The sequence below is a fragment of the Centroberyx gerrardi genome, chromosome 13 (genome assembly GCF_048128805.1).
Source record: "Centroberyx gerrardi isolate f3 chromosome 13, fCenGer3.hap1.cur.20231027, whole genome shotgun sequence".
Lineage (NCBI taxonomy): Eukaryota > Metazoa > Chordata > Actinopteri > Beryciformes > Berycidae > Centroberyx > Centroberyx gerrardi.
Genome location: NC_136009.1, coordinates 23,428,274 through 23,448,918, shown reverse-complemented (window position 1 = coordinate 23,448,918; position 20,645 = coordinate 23,428,274). Strand labels below are relative to the sequence as shown.

The 20,645-nt window shown below is 40.5% G+C and overlaps 1 protein-coding gene across 1 annotated transcript; it reads left to right on the top strand.

The window, feature by feature from the left end:
- Nucleotides 1-324: 324 nt before the first annotated feature.
- On the top strand, nucleotides 325-20,558 carry miga1 (mitoguardin 1). Its single transcript, XM_071924345.2, has 16 exons — nucleotides 325-383; nucleotides 1,972-2,139; nucleotides 5,044-5,215; nucleotides 6,087-6,208; nucleotides 7,119-7,251; nucleotides 7,652-7,788; nucleotides 9,917-10,040; nucleotides 10,951-11,051; nucleotides 14,057-14,166; nucleotides 14,989-15,061; nucleotides 15,566-15,652; nucleotides 15,744-15,842; nucleotides 16,486-16,620; nucleotides 17,145-17,198; nucleotides 17,539-17,655; nucleotides 17,822-20,558. The coding sequence occupies exons 2-16, from the start codon at nucleotides 2,041-2,043 to the stop codon at nucleotides 18,038-18,040; spliced, it is 1,782 nt and encodes a 593-aa protein (XP_071780446.2). The 5' UTR covers nucleotides 325-383; nucleotides 1,972-2,040; the 3' UTR covers nucleotides 18,041-20,558.
- Nucleotides 20,559-20,645: the final 87 nt, after the last annotated feature.

The following is a 20,645-nucleotide window of genomic DNA, read 5'->3' as shown; positions in this document are numbered from 1 at the left end:
TGCATTTGGACGAATTTGGACTTCAAGGATGAGAAAGAACAAAAAAGGAAGAAGAGGGTCCCTCAATATATATATATATATATATATATATATATTATCGTTCGGGTTTTGTTAAGAAATAATTTGTCACTGCTTTGTGGATTTACTGTATAATCTATCTACATTGCAGTAATAGTAATTTAAACATATTCTAAAAATGAGCATAGAGGGAAATACTTTAGGAATCCGAGCGGGGGCGTGTAAACTCCATCAAAATGACATTGAGAGGGCTTTTATTTTGAAAGACAATTTTGACCGGCGCGTGTTGCTTCAGTCCGCAGCGCAGCAGCAGTTGGACTTGGACCGGTGAGAGGGAGAGGGAGGCCGTGAGGAGAGCTCAACATGTAATGACTATACCGTTTATACCTTCAATTTTATACATTTCAGTAGGAGCTAGCTACTGAATCGCCATTTTAGATGTGTTTATTTGTTTCACTGTGTAATTCACGCTGGTTTGACAAGTCTAACAAATGTAACACAGCTAGCCAATATTAGCATAAGCTAACTAGCTGTTAGCTGTTCAGGTGGTGCTGACTCCTTGCTTTATCATGTGCTAATCTGATTACCAGTTTGTTTCAGAGGCTTTTGCTGTTGCCAGCGATGCCAGTATTGTACTTGTGGTCTAAAATGCACATAGTTAAAGCCTTTAAATAGTTACCTGCATTATTGGGACGTATTCTTGCCATTGTGTTATACTGAATGGTATAACTTGGGTTACATCATACTATGTTGTAAGGGAGTAGTGATGGATATGATCAGCCTAACCCTAACCCTTTTTTTAAATGAAAAGATAATGACACAACTAGGTTGAGCCTTGAGCCCTGGCAGTGGTTTAATAATGCAGGGATGTAGGTAATAGACAAATAATGACCCTGAGCCCTGTTCTTGTGCCAATATTCTTATTGTTGCTTATTTGTCAGTAGCAAATCTATATGTTTAACTCTATCTGTATCTGGAAATTTCAATGCAGGTTATTCCTTGAGATGCCATGCATCAGGATTGGGGTAGATCTATTGTTTGTGAATTTAGAACACTTATAAATTCAAACTGGAAATCAATCAGCAGATAGAGCTTAAAATTGACTTTAAATGCAAGTGATACATTAAAATGTGACATCTCTACATTGGACACCTCTTTAGATAAAGTTGAGGAAACACATCAATGTTTTTGAATTGCACTGAGTTGACTTTAATTTCTTTGGATTCAGTACACGTTCTGCCTTTGTTGGAATATCTAAATCAATTCAAATCTGTTGAATTGAATTGTAACTTATGAAAAATTCTAAATTTATTTCTGTTTGGTTCCTCAGTAGAAACTTTGGACTAAGCATAACATCTAACAGTGCTTTATGAGTCATGCTTTAGTCCTTCCTGTTTGAGAAAACACAGATTCAATCTCAGCTCAGACGAAGACTCAACTTCAAACAGGATAATCAATCATGTGATGGACCACAAGTGCTCTGAGTCTCCTGTCAACTTAATTGGATGTTGCATGCTTTCATGTCAGCTGGACACGCAGGGGCTTATAAGATGTGGTGCTGTAGTAGGTGACAGTGTTTTAAGATGGTTAGAAATAGGCCCTTCATTTGCAAAAAGACAAAGCCTTTAATTCACTTGTCTATTGAGACAGCTACCAGGTTCAGGCATGTATACAATGATATGTTGGGTTGTAAATGTATTCCTGCCTGTTGCCGCTCCTTTAGATCACTGACTGTCACAAACATTTGACAATCATTTTTTTCATGCCAAGCTTACATCCAAGTATAAAGCAAGAACAAAATGTTTTCCGTAACACAGGGTTTTTAAGATTCCTTTAAGTATTGTTTCTACTTGCATGTATGTCAGAGGCTTTATGTAGTCATGTCTCTCTGTCCCTGCCCCTGCCCCCAGGGTTAAACCATTGCATGTCAGTCATTCCTGTCATCCTCTGCAGCTCCAGCACTTCCAGAGCAGAATGGTGACGGGGACAGGAGAGTTGCCAAGTCATGGATAGACTGCCACAATGACACATGAGACACTCACTAGCTCCCAGCTGTCCGTCAAGGTGGCTGCCCTGCGCATAGTCGACCTGCCCCTCTCCGTCTACAACTCCCTGGCACAGGTGAGGACATGTTTATCAAAGGTTTTTTCTGGGGGTTTTTTTTACATTTGGGTCAAGAAAGAGGAAGCAGTTTAGGGTGTGATTACACCTACTGTTAAGTTTTTATGGCCTGAACCATAGTGGAAAAGTTTACTTTTTTACATCTTGTATTTGGTTTGTTTAGGTTCACACTGCCCAGTTACAAGCAAACCAGAGCTTGTAAAAAAAAACGTGTTCAAAATAAACCGCCCCAAGCTCGCTTGGTGTGAACACGCCCTTAGTAACAAAAAAAAGTCTTCTCAGTGCTTAAATCCCTTACCTAGCATTTCTCAATCATATATGAAATATGGCTTTGAAACTTGCACTTGCTTACTATTGGTTGCTTGTCCTGTTATTGATCTAGGAGTTTTAGCTTATTGTACTGTTGCAGTCATTGTAAGTCACTCTGGATGAGAGCATTAGACAGAGCCTAAAATGTAATGAGATGCAGTCATTGCATAAAAAATTCTCAAAAGCAGTCAAACAAGATTTCAGGTCAGAAAAATGAGTGTTGGATTCTTTCTTTGTTCCATTCTTTCTTCATCAGCAGCAGTGTGATCAGATATGCGTTGGCAAAGCAGCATGAGCTGGCTGAAAGGTCTGATCTATTTGGATCCAGTGCATCTCCATTCACAGTTTCCCTTCCAAGCCGCTTAGGAGAGCCTGTGCCTGCGTGTGTTTAGTGAGATGTATTACTACCTGTTTGGGCAGTTTAGCCCTTCACCTCAAGGCTTTGACTGCCGGAAAGGTATCAGCCAGCAGCTCAGCTTGATGGCTAATGAGAAGGTTAAAGTGTTTCGAGGGATACGTGGGATAGTGTTTACAGACGTGCAGAAAGGGCAGCCAGTGAGCGTGAGCATGAGCATTACTAGGCTGACTGGACTAGTAAGTGTGAATGGTTTTAACTTGTGAAAGTTGTATATATTGGCTTCTGTTATACATGGTGTGCACTGTGCACTGTTTTTTCTCTGCTGGTCTTTACAAACTGGTTACTAACTGGTATCATGTCCTATTGACTAGGGCTGAAAGATATTGACAAAAATCTAATTATAATTATTTGACAGAATAGTGTAATTGCGATTTAAATAGTGATTGGTTTTCTTGTCATACATCTTTTAGAACTTTAAAATTGTTTAAAGAAAAGTGAGTTGTTGTTTTTTTTAAATATATATGTCAGTTTGCAGGATTTACTGAGTTTGAGTATGATGAAAAGTTTTCACCAATATTGTACTTGATTCATGGACCAAAGATTACCTGCAGCTCTAAAACACCTTGTTCAGAATTCCAGTTTGCACGCTTCTCTCTCTTAAGCAATTAACTGCAGCCTCTATGATGGTCATACTGCGATTTAGATTTTTTAAATTAATTGTTTAGCTCTACTGACACTCTCATTTTGTAGTGTGTAGGGAGGGCGTGAGCAGAGTTTGTGGCTGGAGTCACGTAGCGCCTCAGATATCAGTTGGAATCTGGTGGGAACATGCTTGACATTTGGTTGTAGCAGGCTTTAAAGGCAGGAACAACTTGGAAACACTGCAGGGCTCTTGCACGTTTTTCGATCAATATCTCATCCCATTCACTAGCCAAGTCAATATTATGGCTGTTGTCATAGCTCTATACTCGCCGTTTATATAATCTTCAATTGGTGGAAATGTGCAGCAGTGGTGTCTGTGTATATAATCCCCCTCATCATTCAATGTAGCTATCTATAGACTTGGAAAAGCTACACACGCTGGGTGAAATTGATTCTTTGAATTCTAGATGACAGACTGGTAGCTGATTCCCAGAGCTGTTATGTCATCACTATGCTCGCTTTGATTTGTGTGCGCTCAGGCTTTTGCGTCCTCAACTGAACTCGGTTATCTGGCAGGAAATTTATCTCTTCAAGTGTTTGATACAGTTGGTCGCAGGACTTTTTCTTCCACATTTTGTGCTATTTGCTCAGCTCATCATTGCTGTTTAATGGAGATAATATCGATACAGCATTCTGAGGGTAGGAAATTTAAAGGAATCCACCCTTAAACTGTGATATATCATCAGTCTGTGATGTCCAATGCACTCCAGCAGTTGTTTTGTGATTAAGTGTTGTAATTTAACTTTTTTAGTGAACCTATTTTCCCTGAACCTGCCTCGTATACATCTACTTAAGTTAGTGAGTTCCTACTTTTCCCAGAATGCCTTTTGACAACCCCCAGAGAACTGGCATGAACTTGCTGCATTCAGCTGTGGGTTTTTTACGTGTAGGTGGAGAGAGCGATGGCAATAGCATAGCAAGAGCAAGAGAGCAAGTTTTTCCAGTCGTGCCCCTTACTCAAAACTCAACATGTCTTGTAGCTGCATTGCATTCTGGTCGCTCTGCCTCTTCTGCGATGGATTTCTCCCTGTATGATTGTTGAGCTTCAGTGTAAAATGGCGGCTCTAGAAAGAAGCCCTCGCTCTTTGATTCTGAGGGACAAACACCAAAACCTGACATTTACCATTGATGTTTGAGAAACTCCATTGTAGCTGACCTGGAAATATCTCAATGTGACGCCACATCATCTACCTTTGGCTAGTTATCTGTAGGAATAAGAAAAATACACCAAACAACAAAATGGGCCCAGAAATGCGAGGTACATCGCAAATAGCTGATTTTGAACTGTGTTAAAGTGTTTTAGGATGTTTTTTTCCTTTAACTCCAGTCAAATGTTGCATTCGGCTATGGCTCATAAGATTGGCTTCTCTACCAGCCTTTTTAGCATGTAACCAGCTTTCATTTTAAAAAAGTGAAACAGTGGCAGGTCCATACTAACCACATAGAGAGGAAACCAACCTGCTGCTCATGGTGCTTTAAGACACGTAAACATGAAACTGTAACCCGCTCTCCTCTCTCTCTCTCCTCTCCCCTAGGTGAGTCTCAGCACAAGCACCAAGAAGCTGGTGGCCGCCACTGCCTTTGGTGCCGTCTCCCTCCTCTTCCTGGCGCGCCACTTCCAGAGGAGGAAGGGCAGGAAGAAGGCCCTCTCACCTCAGTGGGAGCAGGCCGGCTTCGAGTTTCTCTCCCCGGTCTCACCAGAGAAAGGTAGGAGTCCTGCTGTGATTTTACAGCCAGTGGCTCACTGACCTGTGACCTCGAATTTACTATCTTAGCCTAGTTGTTAGTTTGTGATGTAATCAAAGAGACGCGTAAGGCTTGTCCTGTTTTACCTTGCGCTATAAGCAGCAAGCTCCAGATAAATGCTCATTTAATCTCACTAAGAAAGACTTACTACTGATAAGAATCCCAAGAAGTGCCAGATTAAATGGAGTCAAATGAGCAGTCGACCTGGGTCAAAAACTATTTGCATTCTCAGCATTCATTGGAACTACCTGGTGTGTCAGATGGGTTTGTCACCTAGGATAAGACAATAACTGGAGAATGTTTAGACAAGTTTAAACAGTGGCAGGAAAGTATTTTGAAACCAATTTAGTATACTTTACTGTGATTGACAGTTTACCTGACACCAAATGTAATGAATAAAATTTCCTAATGCACTAAACCCCACCAATCTGGTACTCCAAGGAGAATAAAACAAACATTAAAAAGTATTTCTATATGCTATTTGACTTTGACATATTTCAGTGAAAAATGACATATTCCTATGTAAAATGTGTGTGAATAGTTTTTTGTGCGGTAAAAATTATTCTAGGCAGGTAACATTTTTTGTTTACTAGCCCTCAGCCGCTGAGCCAAAAAGTTAATTTTGGACTCTGAGTGGAAGTGGCAGCTTACTTTAGTTATAGCTGCAGCGCTCAATGGAGCAGAAGCAGAATTGGCAGAAAAAGCTATTTACATAGTCTTGCTAGTGCGATGGTCAAGTTGGCGTGCATGGCTTATCCGTTGTGTAATCCTGACACATGCTCATGTAGCGTGAGAGAGTAAACATTATCTCTGTATGCTCGTCTGTCTCTAGACAACACCAGCCAACAGAACATCACCCTCTCCCTCAACTCCAAGACTGGCTACTCCTGCGGTCCGGTGCTCACTACAGGAGAATACAGAAAACTGTCTGGGTCGCTGCAGAGCCTCGCTTCGGTAACACATAAGCACACTTTTTTTCCACGGGTATATTTGTCTGTATTTTCATTAAAAATGACAGAACTAAGCAGCACAATGTGAGTGAAGAAAGGAAAAATGTCTGAAGAAAAATGAATATAACCACTCATAAACATAGGGTCCAAGCCTTAGTGGAGAAGTTTACTTTGTTGCATTTTATTTATTTATTTATTTATTTTATTTATTATTTATTTATTTGGTTCGTTTAGGTTCACGTTGCTCAATTACAAGCGAACCAGTGATTCTAAACAAAAGTCACATGGACTCACAAGTAACTCATTTATTGGACAAAGTTTTGGTCACGTCATCACATGAGTTTAGAGATTTTGGTGGCAGGGGGAAGCAAAACATATCCGATTCCAGCCTCTGTAACTTTAGTTCACTTAAGTTTAACTTAAACTAGTAGTTAGTTTAGTTTGAGTTCGAATTACAATGTTTTCACTCAGATGAACCGGAGTAAACGCTTCAGAATTGGGATAAAGTGCTTCAAACATGCTTGATGTGTACACCACGATAGATTCAAAGGTCTGGTAAATGAACCAGACCTGGCTCAAATGTCATTTACTAATACAATGAGTACCAGAAAGCTCAAATAATCACATGGAAGTATTTGAAAGTCCTGTATGGATGTACTGTGGATTCACAAAGTAATAAGAATTATTTGCAGATACTATCTGAGTTTCTCTCAGGCTTATCTAGACTTGTGAGTCAATACACCTAGTTGCACAGACATTATTTAGACCTATTTATCAATACACTCATTCAGTGAAACACAACTGGAATGCTGAACTGATAGGGCTGACATGCACTGTGTTTGTTGTGTGATGCTGCTACTGTTACCTCAAGGTTTACTGTGTTCTTCTGCTGTCTACCTGCTGTCTCCTTCCAGGTAAAAAGCATCAACTCATCCAGCAGCAGTACCTGTGCGAATGAATCCACGTGTTGGGACAGAGCGGGGGATGACGACATGTGCAATGTGGTCAACATACCCGTCACCACACCAGAAAACCTGTACCTCATGGGTAAAGAGACAAAACACACGCCGTAACAGACATTCTGCCTCCTGAGTAAATTTGTAATCCTGAATGGATGGTGTAATAAATGTGTTGAAATAATGTAAGAGATTTGTTCCACAATGAGATAAACGCCATTTGAAAAAAAAGAGAACCGTAACCTTAAAAAAAGGACTGATAGCGCAATGTTGTACTTTGTAAACGATTAGATTAGATAAAGGTAGATTTCAGGCAGTCACTTTTTGGTGGGTTGCATAACGTTTTGGAACAGAACTCTTCAATTATTGATTTCTTTGGGAGACTCATGGTGTGTGTGTGTGTGTGTGTGTGTGTGTGTGTGTGTGTGTGTGTGTGTGTGTGTGTGTGTGTGTGTGTGTGTGTGTGTGTGTGTGTGTGTGTGGTGTCCCAGGTATGGAGTTGTTTGAGGAGGCTCTGAGGCGGTGGGAGCAGGCCTTGACCTTCAGGAGCAGGCAGACTGAGGACGATGCGAGTTGTGCCTCCGTCAAAACAGGAGCTGGAGACGCCATCGCTGAGGAAAGCATGGAGGTGAAAACCCACACACATTAAGACATTTAAAGTTACAATTCAAAATTTATTTGGCCATCTAAATTACTTTAAATTGGGTATATTCACATACTGTATCCTCTTGAAGAGTTTTATAAATGGAAAAAATGGAAGCCTTTTGGGACAAAGGAAAACAAATTCTGACGCCATTAAAACACACAAGACTCGTAACTGTCACAAACCTCAGATAATAAATTTAGCTGTTTTAAGTGTTAATTGATAGTGTTTCAGCAAGGGTCTCCATAGTGTCATTACTGTTTTAGACTTAAATGATAACCATCAAGCACTCTCACCAATAACACAGTTGTACAAGTGGAATTATTATATACAAGTCATATAGAATAGATCTGAACACACATCTGATCATGCCTCATCTTTAGAAGATCCAACAGAAACACGCATCAAGTACCACTTTAAATCTCCAGTTGTTGAACCATTAACCAGGCATAAAAGCGATACCCTAATGTTGCTTTTGAGATGTTTGGGCATTTCTCTTTTATATATTTTTTTATTATTCTCTATAAAATGCCCATCTCCCTGCAGACTGTAAAATACCTTATTACAGTTTAACCTGCAGCACCACTAAATAAAACGATTGGAGAGCATCTGCCTTAGCCTGAGATTCCCTTTAAGAGCCAAGAGATGGTGTTGAGGTTGAGATCGACACGTTCCCTTAGTGGAGTACATTTTCTGTACTCTGTGTCCCTCTCAACCTTCCTCCTGTCTTAATAAAGAACAAACAAAGAGGAGTGGACTGCCCACTAACACTGCCCTAAAGGTTAGATACATGAATAAGTAGCACTTTGTCAACCCACTTGTATCACCGAGTTCGGTTGCATAACAGCGACTTCATCAGCTTTCTCAAACCTGGTTGAAAGGCTTTTGGATTAGTGCAGGTCAAATAGTTAAGCCCAGGCACCCAAACAGATGTCCGGTCTGGTGCTCAGTCTTCTCAGAAGGATACCTACTGAGTATGTCTCTACAGAAAGCTTATTAAGCGTATTAAAGATTAGGTTAAAGGGGATTCCCAGGGAAGAACTGAGAGTTTTAGGAAAATGTCTACTTTTGGAGTGGAGTCGTGATAAGAGTAGAAGCTGCATTGTTCAATTCTCATTTTAATCATCAACATCTTGGCATTCTGTTGTCTGTCATACAGTAATAGTCTTCTGTGCTGTGTGGGTGCATTAAGCATTTCACCAAAATGTTCTCCTTTCAGCATGCTAATGTTAAAAAACAGTGGGAAGAAAAGGGCTTCCAAAATAGCACAGGATATAATAAAAATGAAGGGATTGGAAGCACCTTACTTGTGCAACATCAAAAATGTATCTAAGCTTCAAAAGCGCATAAATAAACAACAGCGCATAATGAGCAGGTGAACATATATAGGCTGTAAACATGGATGATATGCAATGTGTTTTGTGTTCAGTGCACTTCCTCAGGCAACATTTGTGCCAGCATTTAATGCCTGATGCCCACATAGCCAAGACCTGCTCAAAAGTTATAATACACCTAACTTGAAACGTCTATTTAAAACTCGAGTACTATTTAGACTAGAATATAAACACAGACAGGTTGCAGTATGACTGTACTGGAGATTTATCATATTCTGGTTGTGCTCACTGGGCAAATAAAAGCAAAAAATAAAAAATCATTGGGTCGGTGAGTCAACAATATATTAATTGATATTGATGAGACTGTCTCAGTATTTTACAATGGCCTTATTCCAATGCATCAATCTGTGTATTAAAGCTACACTAGACAAGATTTTTATATAGAACAACATGCACCCATTTTATCAGCCTAAATCACAAAGTGGGGCTGCAACAGAGAAGAGCGTCCCATCCACACTAATTGAGACTCTGTAGATTCACCCCATTTGCCCAAATTAAATTCTGGTGTCGGGTATGGACACTTCTCCGCCCGCAGGAAGTAAGGAATCGAAATGCGAAATGCAGCAGAAATACTCCTAAATAGCGGCGAGTGAGCGCTCCGTCCAGAGAAAGCAGAGTTGGTAAACATGAGCGTGTCTACTGGAATAAGAGCATTGTAAGGTAAAGTGTTGCGACCTTCCTGTATTTCCACAGTTGAACTCGACTGTTTTGTGTTTCAGGACGTCATCAGTGCCGAGTTCGTCCACAAGCTGGAGTCTCTGCTGCAGAGGGCCTACCGCCTCCAGGAGGAGTTTGAGGGAGCGTTGGGCATGTCGGAGCCCTCGTCCCACAGCAACAGCCAGGGTGAGTCGGCTTACACACACACACACACACACACACACACTTCAAGGTTTCTGCACATCATTTTTAATTAAAATCCATGACTTTTTTTATTACTGTTGCATGATATATTATGTAATTTCCATGACCAATATTTGTCAGCATCTCTAAGTTTTTTTTAATTCAATAGCCAATTTCAGTGTATCAAGTATTGTTTTGTCTTGCTACTGCTATTACTTGGAATATAGAAAATAGGAAATCTGTAAATTAGGTTATTATTCCTTCAGCCATAAATACATCAACCAGTAACCAAGCTTGATGTTAAATAGTCAACTAGTTCGAAAAAAAGGTTAGAAACAAATTTCCTTCACATTTCCAAAACTACTTCTGTAACTTATCCAGACCTGGAAACAGTTTTCAAATTGTATGACTGTCAGGTTTAAATTCAAGCTCTGCCTCGTCATTCCTGCCTGCATCACTAAACCTGCTGGGCTATTAATCTTGCAAGCCTAGGGCACCTTTCTTTTCTGCTTGTTAAGGTCAACAAACCGTTTTACACAATTAAATGTCACAACTTATGTTAATTTATTTTAAAAACCTAAATTAATTTCAGGGCATTTCATTGATGCACAAAAAACAGCAGGACACAAAAAGGAATAGTACTTTCCTTTTTGAATTTGAATTGAATCCTGCTTACACCTCCACCTGAAACCTTGGCTTAATGTGTGTCTATTACATTTACTATTGATAGGTAGATTCAGTGTCTCGCTCAAGGACAACTCACCAAGGTAGACGCTTGTCAACACAGCAGCGTAAACCCGGGTCCTCTTGGTTTATGCCACCCTGCTGCCCAATTCATTATTTGTAACTAGTTATTTGCGTCTACTATTTGTTCCAGACCTGGTTATGTGAATATGATTATTCCCTTTCCCAGATAAAATGGTAGACATTTTGTCCAGAGAGGAGCTGGACGACGCCTGTCTGAGAGACAGCATAAGCATCGCCTCCACTGACTCCTTTGTGTCTGCTGCTGAGGTAAGAGAATCATTCAATCAAACTCCTCACCCAGGAGCTTCTGCTTGCAATGTTTTTTGTAAGATTTTCTACAAATATGAAACAAATTTGCAGTTTTCACCTATCAGCTCACTTACACCTCACAAAATCCTGCACATCCTTAAAAAAGGTAGTAACAGCACTTTCTACACATCATTACAATTTTCCCACACACATTCTGGTAGATGATGGTGTAATGTCGGCGATCTAGGAATTGAAGCTTATTCTACTGTTACACTCACTTTTTGGCTCACATTATGTCAGTTTTCTCAATTCTACTACAAATATACTGATAAAACACCAAACTTCCTCTCAAATCTTTAGAGAAGCCACCACAAAACGGAACAATGTTGGTGGCAAAAAAAACAAAACGTCCCCAAAATCATGACACGACTGAATATTACAGCCCAGACTGTTTAATGCAGTGAATATGCAGTGCATATCTACTCATGTTTCATACCTCTAAGCGTGTGAATAATTTGTTGTAGGGCCGTGCAATTAATCTTATTTAACTGTACATTGCAATTTAAGTTTCCACAATTAATAACTGTAGAATTTGCCAATATTCAAAGATTTTCATTTCATTTAGAATGTCTGCTGTAGTTGAAAATGGTCAAGATGCTGATGTACAGACATCAAGAATAACAAATGCGATTTAAGATGGTGATCACATTATCCAGATTATCATATTAGCTGTAATTGTGCAGCTTAAACTTGTTTGTATACAGAGATCTAGACATCAGACCAGGAGAGTACCAAGATACAACCAGTAGTGTAGTTTATTTATTATTTAAACGAGAGGCTTCGTAGCCCCACATGAACCTACTACAGTCCCAGTGAGTTGAAGGGAGACCGGCCAGCAGCGTAATCTCAGCCTGTTTGAGCCGTCAAAACTACGGCTCGGTCACAGCAGGGGGCTTGATTCAAACAGCCGTGATCCTCCTGGAGGGAAACCACACCAGTGTTGACCGGCATTTACCTTATCTCATTTACTCATTAAGACGCTGTGGGGGCTCGAGCCGTGTATCCGGTGTTACTGTGATGCTCTTGACCCAGAAAGAACAAGACTACACTTTTTTCTTTTTTTTTTTAACAATTATTGATTTGCCAAGTTCTTATCCAAGTTGAATTCCTTCAAATGAACATTAAGTGTTTAAACCAAGGCCTCGTCTCTCCACCTGCTGCCAGCTGAGGTGCTTTCTGTACCAGGGTTGGATGTTAACTGAATTTCAATTACAAATACACACGATCTGATGTGATTAACCGTTCTGCTGTTACACTTAAGTGAGCACCTAAGCGCCTTCAGTTAAATCCATTCTGGAGATGGATCGTCTTCAGAATTAAAAAGCTGCAAATCTTTTGCCATAAAAAGATCCTTATATCCAGTCTGCAAAGAAATTGTCGAGAATTCAGGTTCTGTCACCATTCTAGGAACTGCCATTTCAAATTGTGAACAGAGTGATTTTGACCCTCCATCCTGCTCTTTGCCATTTGCTGATCATCAAGGCAGAGCTCTTAGCAGTCAAACTGGGTCAGTGCTCATGCTGAGTGCGAAGGAGTCACTATAAATAGACCTTCAACATTCCTCCATCAGTACACAATATACAGCTTGTTACTCTGCAGCTGTTTCCACTGTAGCTTCCACACACTGAGACGAGATGGGGAGGCCTCTCACTGGTTTGGAAAATTTAATAGTAGTACTACTGATGATGCTGCTGCTAATTATTAATATAATACACTTAATCTGTTTTTGTAATACTTTTTATAAACTAGTGCTTTGCAAACAATAAAATAAGAATAAATGCCAATAAGAATAAAAAGTCAGACATGACTTAAGAAGGAATAAATTGGGTAAAAGCTCCTGAGAGACTTTGGGAGAGAACTAGGTGGGACAGGGAGCTTCAAGTTCAGCCTCTCAGACCCATTGGCACCTACCATTCGGCACAAGTCACCTTGATTAGGATATATTGATGAACGTCACAAGAAGATGTTTTTTTTTTTCTATCAAAATCATCAACGGTAAATGCCAGATTTTGGTGTCAGCCCCTCACAATTAAACAGCAAGGGCTCCTTTCTAGACATTGCACCAACTTTCAACAATCATACAGAGAGAAATCCATCGTAGAAGAGGCAGAGAGACCAATTTCTCCACTGACAGCAGCCTCAATAGACCAGAATGCAATGCAACCACAAGACAGTTTCTATTGACTGGAAAAAATCTTGCTGTATTGATTTTACTATGCTATTGCTATCACTATTCTCATTCTCTGGTTGTTTTTGAAAGGCATTCTGGGAATATGTAGGAAATCACTAACTCATAGAACTAATAGAAGTAGACAAGACAGGTTGATGGAAAGTAAATTACAACACTTCATCACAAAAAACCTCCCGGAATGCATTGACCATCACAGATTGATGATATATAACAATAAGAGTGTCTGAGGATGGATTTTTCCTTTTTAATTGTCCATCTCATTGTATGGGACAGAAGACAATCTTTAATGTTGCTCCTCAGTGAAAGCACAAGCATAAGATAACACAACAATTAGACATAATAATGAATAACGATAATGAATAAAATAAGTATGCAAACGTGGCAGAGGAGCAGATTAGTCCAAATGAGGTGAAACATAATGCCTCTTGCTGTGACAGTTAACTGCTTGCAACATTAGGTTTGTTTTTGTAATTATGCTGTAAATTGGCCGTAGTTTATACGAGGATCCTCGCTGCTTGCCTCCTTGTTCTGCACAATTAATTATGTATAATTGTATAGTGATTTTAGTTTCCACAATTAAGAATCAGTAGAATTTGACAATATTGAGTCATATAATTTTAAATTTAGAGTGTCCCCCTTCATCACCAGTTATTGGAGAGTAATAATCATTATTTATCATCGTGATAACAGTATCTAGCAAAATAATGAGTGTTATTATTTTGGCCATAAGCGTATAGGCATAACTCCACCTCCCTACTCTTCTCTGCCTCAGCTGTCGGAGCACAGAGAGCTGAGGAGTGTCTTCGCTCTGGGTCATCACCCGTTCTACGAGGAGGCGCTGCAGATGGCCGAGGACGGCAAGATCTCCTGCAGGGTGCTACGGTAATATCTCCACCCCCAAACACACACACACACACACACACACACACACACACACACACACACATACACAGACACACAGCATCATACTGAATACATAGTAGAACCACTTAAATTGGCTAAAATGCACAATGGGACAGCAGGATCTCACATACAGTGCCAGGAAACGCCACAACATGCTGTGGACAACAGACTGTATATTATTAATCTACACATATACATTCAATTTATACACAGTGAATATTCTGCAGCTGAGTGGCATACAGTATGCATCGGCTTTCAGCTTTATAGAGGGATGTGTACTGTGTACTAATGTGTAAGTGACATTGTGAGTGATTACACCTGCATGACATACAGAGTATATCAGCATTGGAGAAACTACATGTCTGAGACTGAAGTTGGATGGTACTGGCAGCTTATATCAGTGGTTCTCAACCTGGGGGTTGGGACCTCCCAGGGGGTTGTGAGATAATTTATGCGATGGGGAAAAAATCATGCCTACATACATACGATACAAATTTATAATCATGTGTATTTTTCAGATTATTCTCTAATTTATGCCCTTTTTTTATGGAATACTGAATAGTTTTTAGCCTCTCTGCCTCCTCTGATAATCAAATGAAACGACCTGAAAAGGGAAAATCAATCTTTGGTTGAACTATTCACTATTCTGCATATACAGCCTGTGACAGGGGGGTTGTGAGTAGGTGTCACTCCGTTTTAAGTGGCCACAAGCCACTGAACCACTGGGTTAGATCATGTTTTTGTAGCCTTTGCTCTCAACAGACATTTTAATCTGATCTTTTGCTCTGTTTTCATTCTCAGAACTGAGATGCTGGAGTGTCTTGGGGACACAGACTTCCTGGCCAAGTTGCACTGTGTGCGGCAGGCGTGTCAGGTACGGCCGAGCCTTATGAATAATAGAGGTGTAGCGTAATAACAGGGTTCCCACTGGTTATGGGATTTCTGGAATATTATGGAATTTAGAGAATTGTGGTGTATACCAGACAGGGGAAGTCAGGAAATTTGATCAATTCTCCTTGGAAGTCATGAAATGCCAGGGAAGTTTACAAATGGGTCACTGTATAGGAATATACCAGAATGTATTTTACAACTTGTTTAACACATTCGTTGCATTAGATGATGGTTTTCAGGTGGTGTTCTCCACAGTTAGCCCAACTGTAGTGGAAACCAGACTGTTTACCCCTTTTTTCTGAGCTGAAAAGCTGATAAACAAACCCGGAAGAAATAAAATCTTTAGTTAATGGAAATGCTCTGACTTAGTTATGGAAAGCTAAATATTAAAGTCATTGACTTTTACCTCAGGGCCATGGTGGGAAACCTGTAATTCACTAATTAAACAAAGAATCTGTATTAATAAAAGAATATCTATTGTTTCCAGCTCATTTTGTGCGAGAGGGCAACCAGGACATTTCTGGCCGACACAGGAAAGAAAATACTGTCTTCCATAATTGTTAAAGCACGAAAGGTAAGAAACACGCCACAAACCTAGATACTTAAGATGTTGCCTCTTCCATGACTGCGTCTCCTCCTAACTGTGGTCGCCGGTTGGTTTCCAGAGCCCAAAGAGATTTGAGGAAGTGTTTGAAGAGATGATTTCCTTCCTGGAGCATACGGAGCACTGGGAAAACACAGAGGTGGAGCTGGCCACACGCGGGGTAAGACGACTTCTTGAACTGAACTATGATGAACATGATGCACAAGAACTGAGAGGCTGCAACAGATCTTCTAGAAACTGCCATACACACACGACACTGACAAAAAAAAAAATCATCTGATACGAGTCATGTAAACGTCAAACAGAATTTTGTCTATAGAGTGGAGGATGTCATCGTTGGTGAGGGGATTGAATAACACCATTCCCTCAACAGCTACAACCATGTCACCCGTGAGCAAGAAATTTAAAGGAATAGTTCACCCAAAAATGAAAACTTTGTCATGATCTACTCAACGTCATGTCAGTTGAAACACTGGTGAAGTTTGTATGTCAATATAACACACAGCGAGTTAGCTGGTGGCCCTAAAGCACTTTTCCCAGACCACAGAATGTGTTCACTGGCCAATCAGAATTGAGTATTCAACAGAACAGTGTAATAAATGAGTGTAATGAAAATAACAATTGATGGTATCATGGTTAAAGTCATCTGTCTGTGGAGCCGCACTCTGCTGTCTCTCCTACTCTGTGACTCGCTGCTTTCCTACTATCTATCACTTCAGGAAATTATATTGACAGGAGCGGACTGCCCACTCTCGTTTTATATGATGACAATAACAACAACATTATTTACTCGTCCTCACCAGGTCAAGCACTTGAACTTCTATGACATAGTGCTGGACTTCATCCTGATGGACTCATTTGAGGACCTGGAGAATCCACCCATCTCCATCCAGAATGTGGTCAACAACCGCTGGCTCAACAGCTCCTTCAAGGAGACGGTGAGTAACCGAGGAAACGCTCAGCTCCTCCCCGCTGTAATGCCTTAAATACGCCCACATCATTTTGGCAGTCCATGATGGATATTTTTTTATTGCCAATTGATTTAATTGCCAGCTGAGTAGAGGACCAAGAGCGTTTAAATTAAAATGCAATCGCTAAATTCTTTATTGTGTACTGCTTGGAATAATCATGCCACAATAAAATGTCATTGTGAAAATTAAATTGTAAACAGAAAAATAGACATTCAAAATAGAAACTACTAAGACCTGCCCTCCCAGAGTGTCGATAGGACCACGACTCCACATGTGCATATAACTGGCAGTTTGAAATGGCAAATGAGAAATGGCAAATGGAATTGGGCGGGGAAAAAGCAATGTGAAAAGTAATGGTCAATTAACTTTTAAATTCCATATTTTCTTTAGTTATTTCAATTTTGCCTTTTCAAAGAATTTCACTCTGAATTTCTATTTTTGCTTTGAAGTGACTACATTTTATAACTGATTGATCCGTTTGTATTTCACAGGCAGTGGCATCTAGTTGTTGGTCAGTGCTGAAGCAGAAGAGACAACACATGAAGGTACAAGTCTGAAACATTCGTCTTCGATATAAATGATGCTGGAAATATCCTTTAATCTCACTGCTTTGCAACACATTTGTCTCAATCCCAATAAATGAGGGTGGGAACAACTAGTTGGTTAATCGTGTGATGTATTAGTCAACAAAAATACTAGCAGAGTACAACTCTCATTTTATATTGCTTATACTTGCAGGGTAAAAATTACACGATCATCCCATACCTGTCTGTTTTTGGCATCTTGATGGTTTTTTACACTAGTAAATTAGTTGTTTGGGTAACTTTAATCAACATTTACCTGAACATACCGTCCTAACCAGTAACCTGTTGGTCTGTGTCTCAGGTGTCTGATGGGTTCATCGCCCACTTCTACACTGTGTGTGAACAAATCAGCCCCGTCCTGGCCTGGGGCTTCCTGGGGCCCAAGAGCTCCCTGCATGACTTCTGCTGCTTTTTCAAGGCAAGTCTCACCACCAGCGATGAGAACATGAGAATGAAATGCTGATATCTGCTTCATAAACAACTATACACAACTACTTTAGTGTCATTTGCAAATTCCTACCCAGACTTCTCCCTTTCTACCCAGAGGGCATTCCTAACTTGCATGCACCGTGCTTCTCCTTCAGGACCAGGTGCTGTTCTTCCTGAAGGACATTTTTGACCTGGAGAAGGTGCGTTACTCGTCGGTGGAGAGCCTGGCGGAGGACATGCTGCACCTGCTGCACCGGCGCTCCGAGCTGCTGCTGGCCTACCTGGGCGTAGACTCCCTGCGCCACCTCAACGGCTGCGTCTCCCCGCAGGTACAGCTGGTGCCCAACGCCCTCCTGGAGGCGAGGGTGCAGTGAAAGACTTGCAGCACATCCCCAAACTGACCCGGGTCAAATACTGTTCGCAAAGAATTCTGAGCATTTGTTTTGGGGTGCGTTCACACCAAGCATGTTTGGAACGGTTTATTTGAAGCTGGAGCACTTACTTCTTCAGGTGGGAATGCCTTTTGAACTTTGTACCGCACCAAGACGCCTGAAAATTGGTGTCTCGGTCCTCTTCCAAGCGAACTGTGGTGCAGTTCGTTAGGAGTGAGAACTTAATGTGAACCCGCTACTGGAAACAACCCCAAAACGCAAGGGTTTATGGGTATTAGGAGACGTATGTTGACATCTGACAGCCAGCAGCTCCTCATGCTTGGAAAGCCTAATATAACAAAATATAACAAAGGGCAAAAGGCAGTTTGGGCTGACGCTCATATTCAGCTATTTCTTAATGTGTTCTTAACTGGTATGAACACCAGAGAAGGTAAATTACGGCAAAAAGTGCAGACAAGTCCATCTGGAATCAGATCTGTTTTGATCTGTGGTTCAGACCAAAGAAAACTAACTGTAGGTGTGATCGCACCCTGAATCTGCATGGTGCACCACATGGGCAGGGCTCGCCAAGTACGCAACGAGTGCCAGAAAGTTCAAGCAGTCATTAATGTGCCGTTCTGTGACTGCCAGCTTCCCTGACACTCTGACTGGTGTTGATGCTCCACCCATCTGGTACACACAACAGGTTAAACCAAATGCTACTCCATGAACTTAATTGAAACGACCCGAGGTCTTGAATCCACCGCTCGTCCCCAACCTGTCACCCACAGCAAAGCTCCCAAACTGTGGACACCATCCTCCGAAGCTACCCATCATGACTCTTATTGATCTGTATTGGAGGGTCCAGGTGAACCTTAGGAGCCTCTGATCTGCCTTTCACACTATAACACTATCTAAAGTGCGGCCTCCTCCTCCTCCCCAACCCCTTTTCACTGTGCCATGGCAATGCACGTTAAATAGATGGCTTTTTTTCTTACTATAACAAAAGATAATTTTGATAATTTAACCTTGCTGTGAGACTGACTTTGTTTTCTTGAAGTAAGTATTGCGCTTTGTAAATAGAGGCAGTTTCAGTGCCGTTAAGAGCAGTATGTGTGGGGAAAACACTACTGTTTCACCATAGTATTTATTTTATCTTACTGCAAAACTATGTGAGATATATATTTTTAGAAGTTGTAGTTGTGCCTGTATGTAACGATGGATTTGTGATTCACTTCAAATATAGTCTGAATTGTGGACTGTCTAGCCAGTGTTGTATAAGGAACTGTTCACCAGTTAGAGATTTAAAAGACGTATTTCCAGGTCCTAAAGAACATGTGCGCTGCAGAACCACTGAACGTTCTCTGTGATCCTGCTGCAAGCTTATCTTGCCTGGGGAAACCTTGAAACATAAAGGGAATGAATTGTGAAATGGGTCAGGTATTGCTCTAGCATTACGTTTAATGACTTACATGGGATGTTTAAGGATTTTTATAAGCGTATCCTTTTTGATCACTAATCAAGCCCCCTTTTGGGACGCTGAGAAAGTTTTCATGTCTGAGGTTTTGCTTCTGGGAAATTGGCACTAGTCCACAATTTTCTCCAAACACAAAATCACTTGACCTAATGGGATTGGCTTCTGAAGATCTTTAAGCGTCCCTTCACATCAACACCAGAGGCTGGATCAAATTACTTCAAGAGATTGGGCTTATTGACCTGTTATTGATAGCAGCTATGTGTCTGAAGGTGGAGATCTCTATATAGTTGCTAACATGCCTTGTAGTCTGTTTCTTTGCACCAGAATAATCACAAAACCTTCATGCAATAATCCTAGGAGGTTCTACACATGCAGCCCAGAAAGCCATTGATCCTATCCATACTATAAAACTGTATATTATATCACTATTGAATATTCCTATAGCATTAAATAACTGTAGATACTTGATCCTCAAACTTGAGCCACTGATTGCTTTGCCCACCGTGAAAACAAACCTTTCATTGTGAAGCCTTATCAATGCATACTTAAGCCTTGTCTTCAGTCATTGAATGTCAGTGTAACTGGATGTCATCTTATTCATCACCTGTGGTGTTTAAAAAAAAGAAAAATGCTTTCTGCCTATCTGTTCAGTTCATCACTGCCATATAAATGCACAACATGAAAGCTTTCAGCAATAAAATGGCACTTAAGGAGATTATGCAGGACGAAACTTGAAGAGTTCATTTCCAGAATGCTATATACCCATTTTAGGGGGGGGCGGGGACATTAACAGTTGTCACAAGCATTTAAGTTATAGGATCCATTCTGTAAGAGTATTATCACTGTCATCCAAGGACTTACATTGCCTACCGTTACATTTTTACTTTATGCTGTCAGTCATTTTTGCAAAGATGTGCCACTTGTTTAAAAAAGGTGGATCTCATTTTGTCCACATACAAGGGAAAGAGTCATTCTGCATTGCAAGTTCACCTTGTTAATGATTTTGTGCACAAATTAAGCAAATAAAGACTGACATGTACATCACTCATGTGGCTGTATTTCTTTCCCAACTTGGATCAAGGTGAATTAAGTTTAAGTGCTTTTCCTTTAGAATGCAAAAGACATTCAAGT

What these genes read in the sequence shown, in the direction of transcription:
- miga1 (XM_071924345.2), top strand. Translation starts at nt 2,041, where the DNA reads ATGACACATGAGACACTCACTAGCTCCCAGCTGTCCGTCAAGGTGGCT. An exon ending in ATCTCCTGCAGGGTGCTACG is followed by an intron (nt 14,167 to 14,988) that starts GTAATATCTCCA and finishes TTTCATTCTCAG; the next exon opens with AACTGAGATGCTGGAGTGTC. An exon ending in TGGAGCTGGCCACACGCGGG is followed by an intron (nt 15,843 to 16,485) that starts GTAAGACGACTT and finishes CGTCCTCACCAG; the next exon opens with GTCAAGCACTTGAACTTCTA.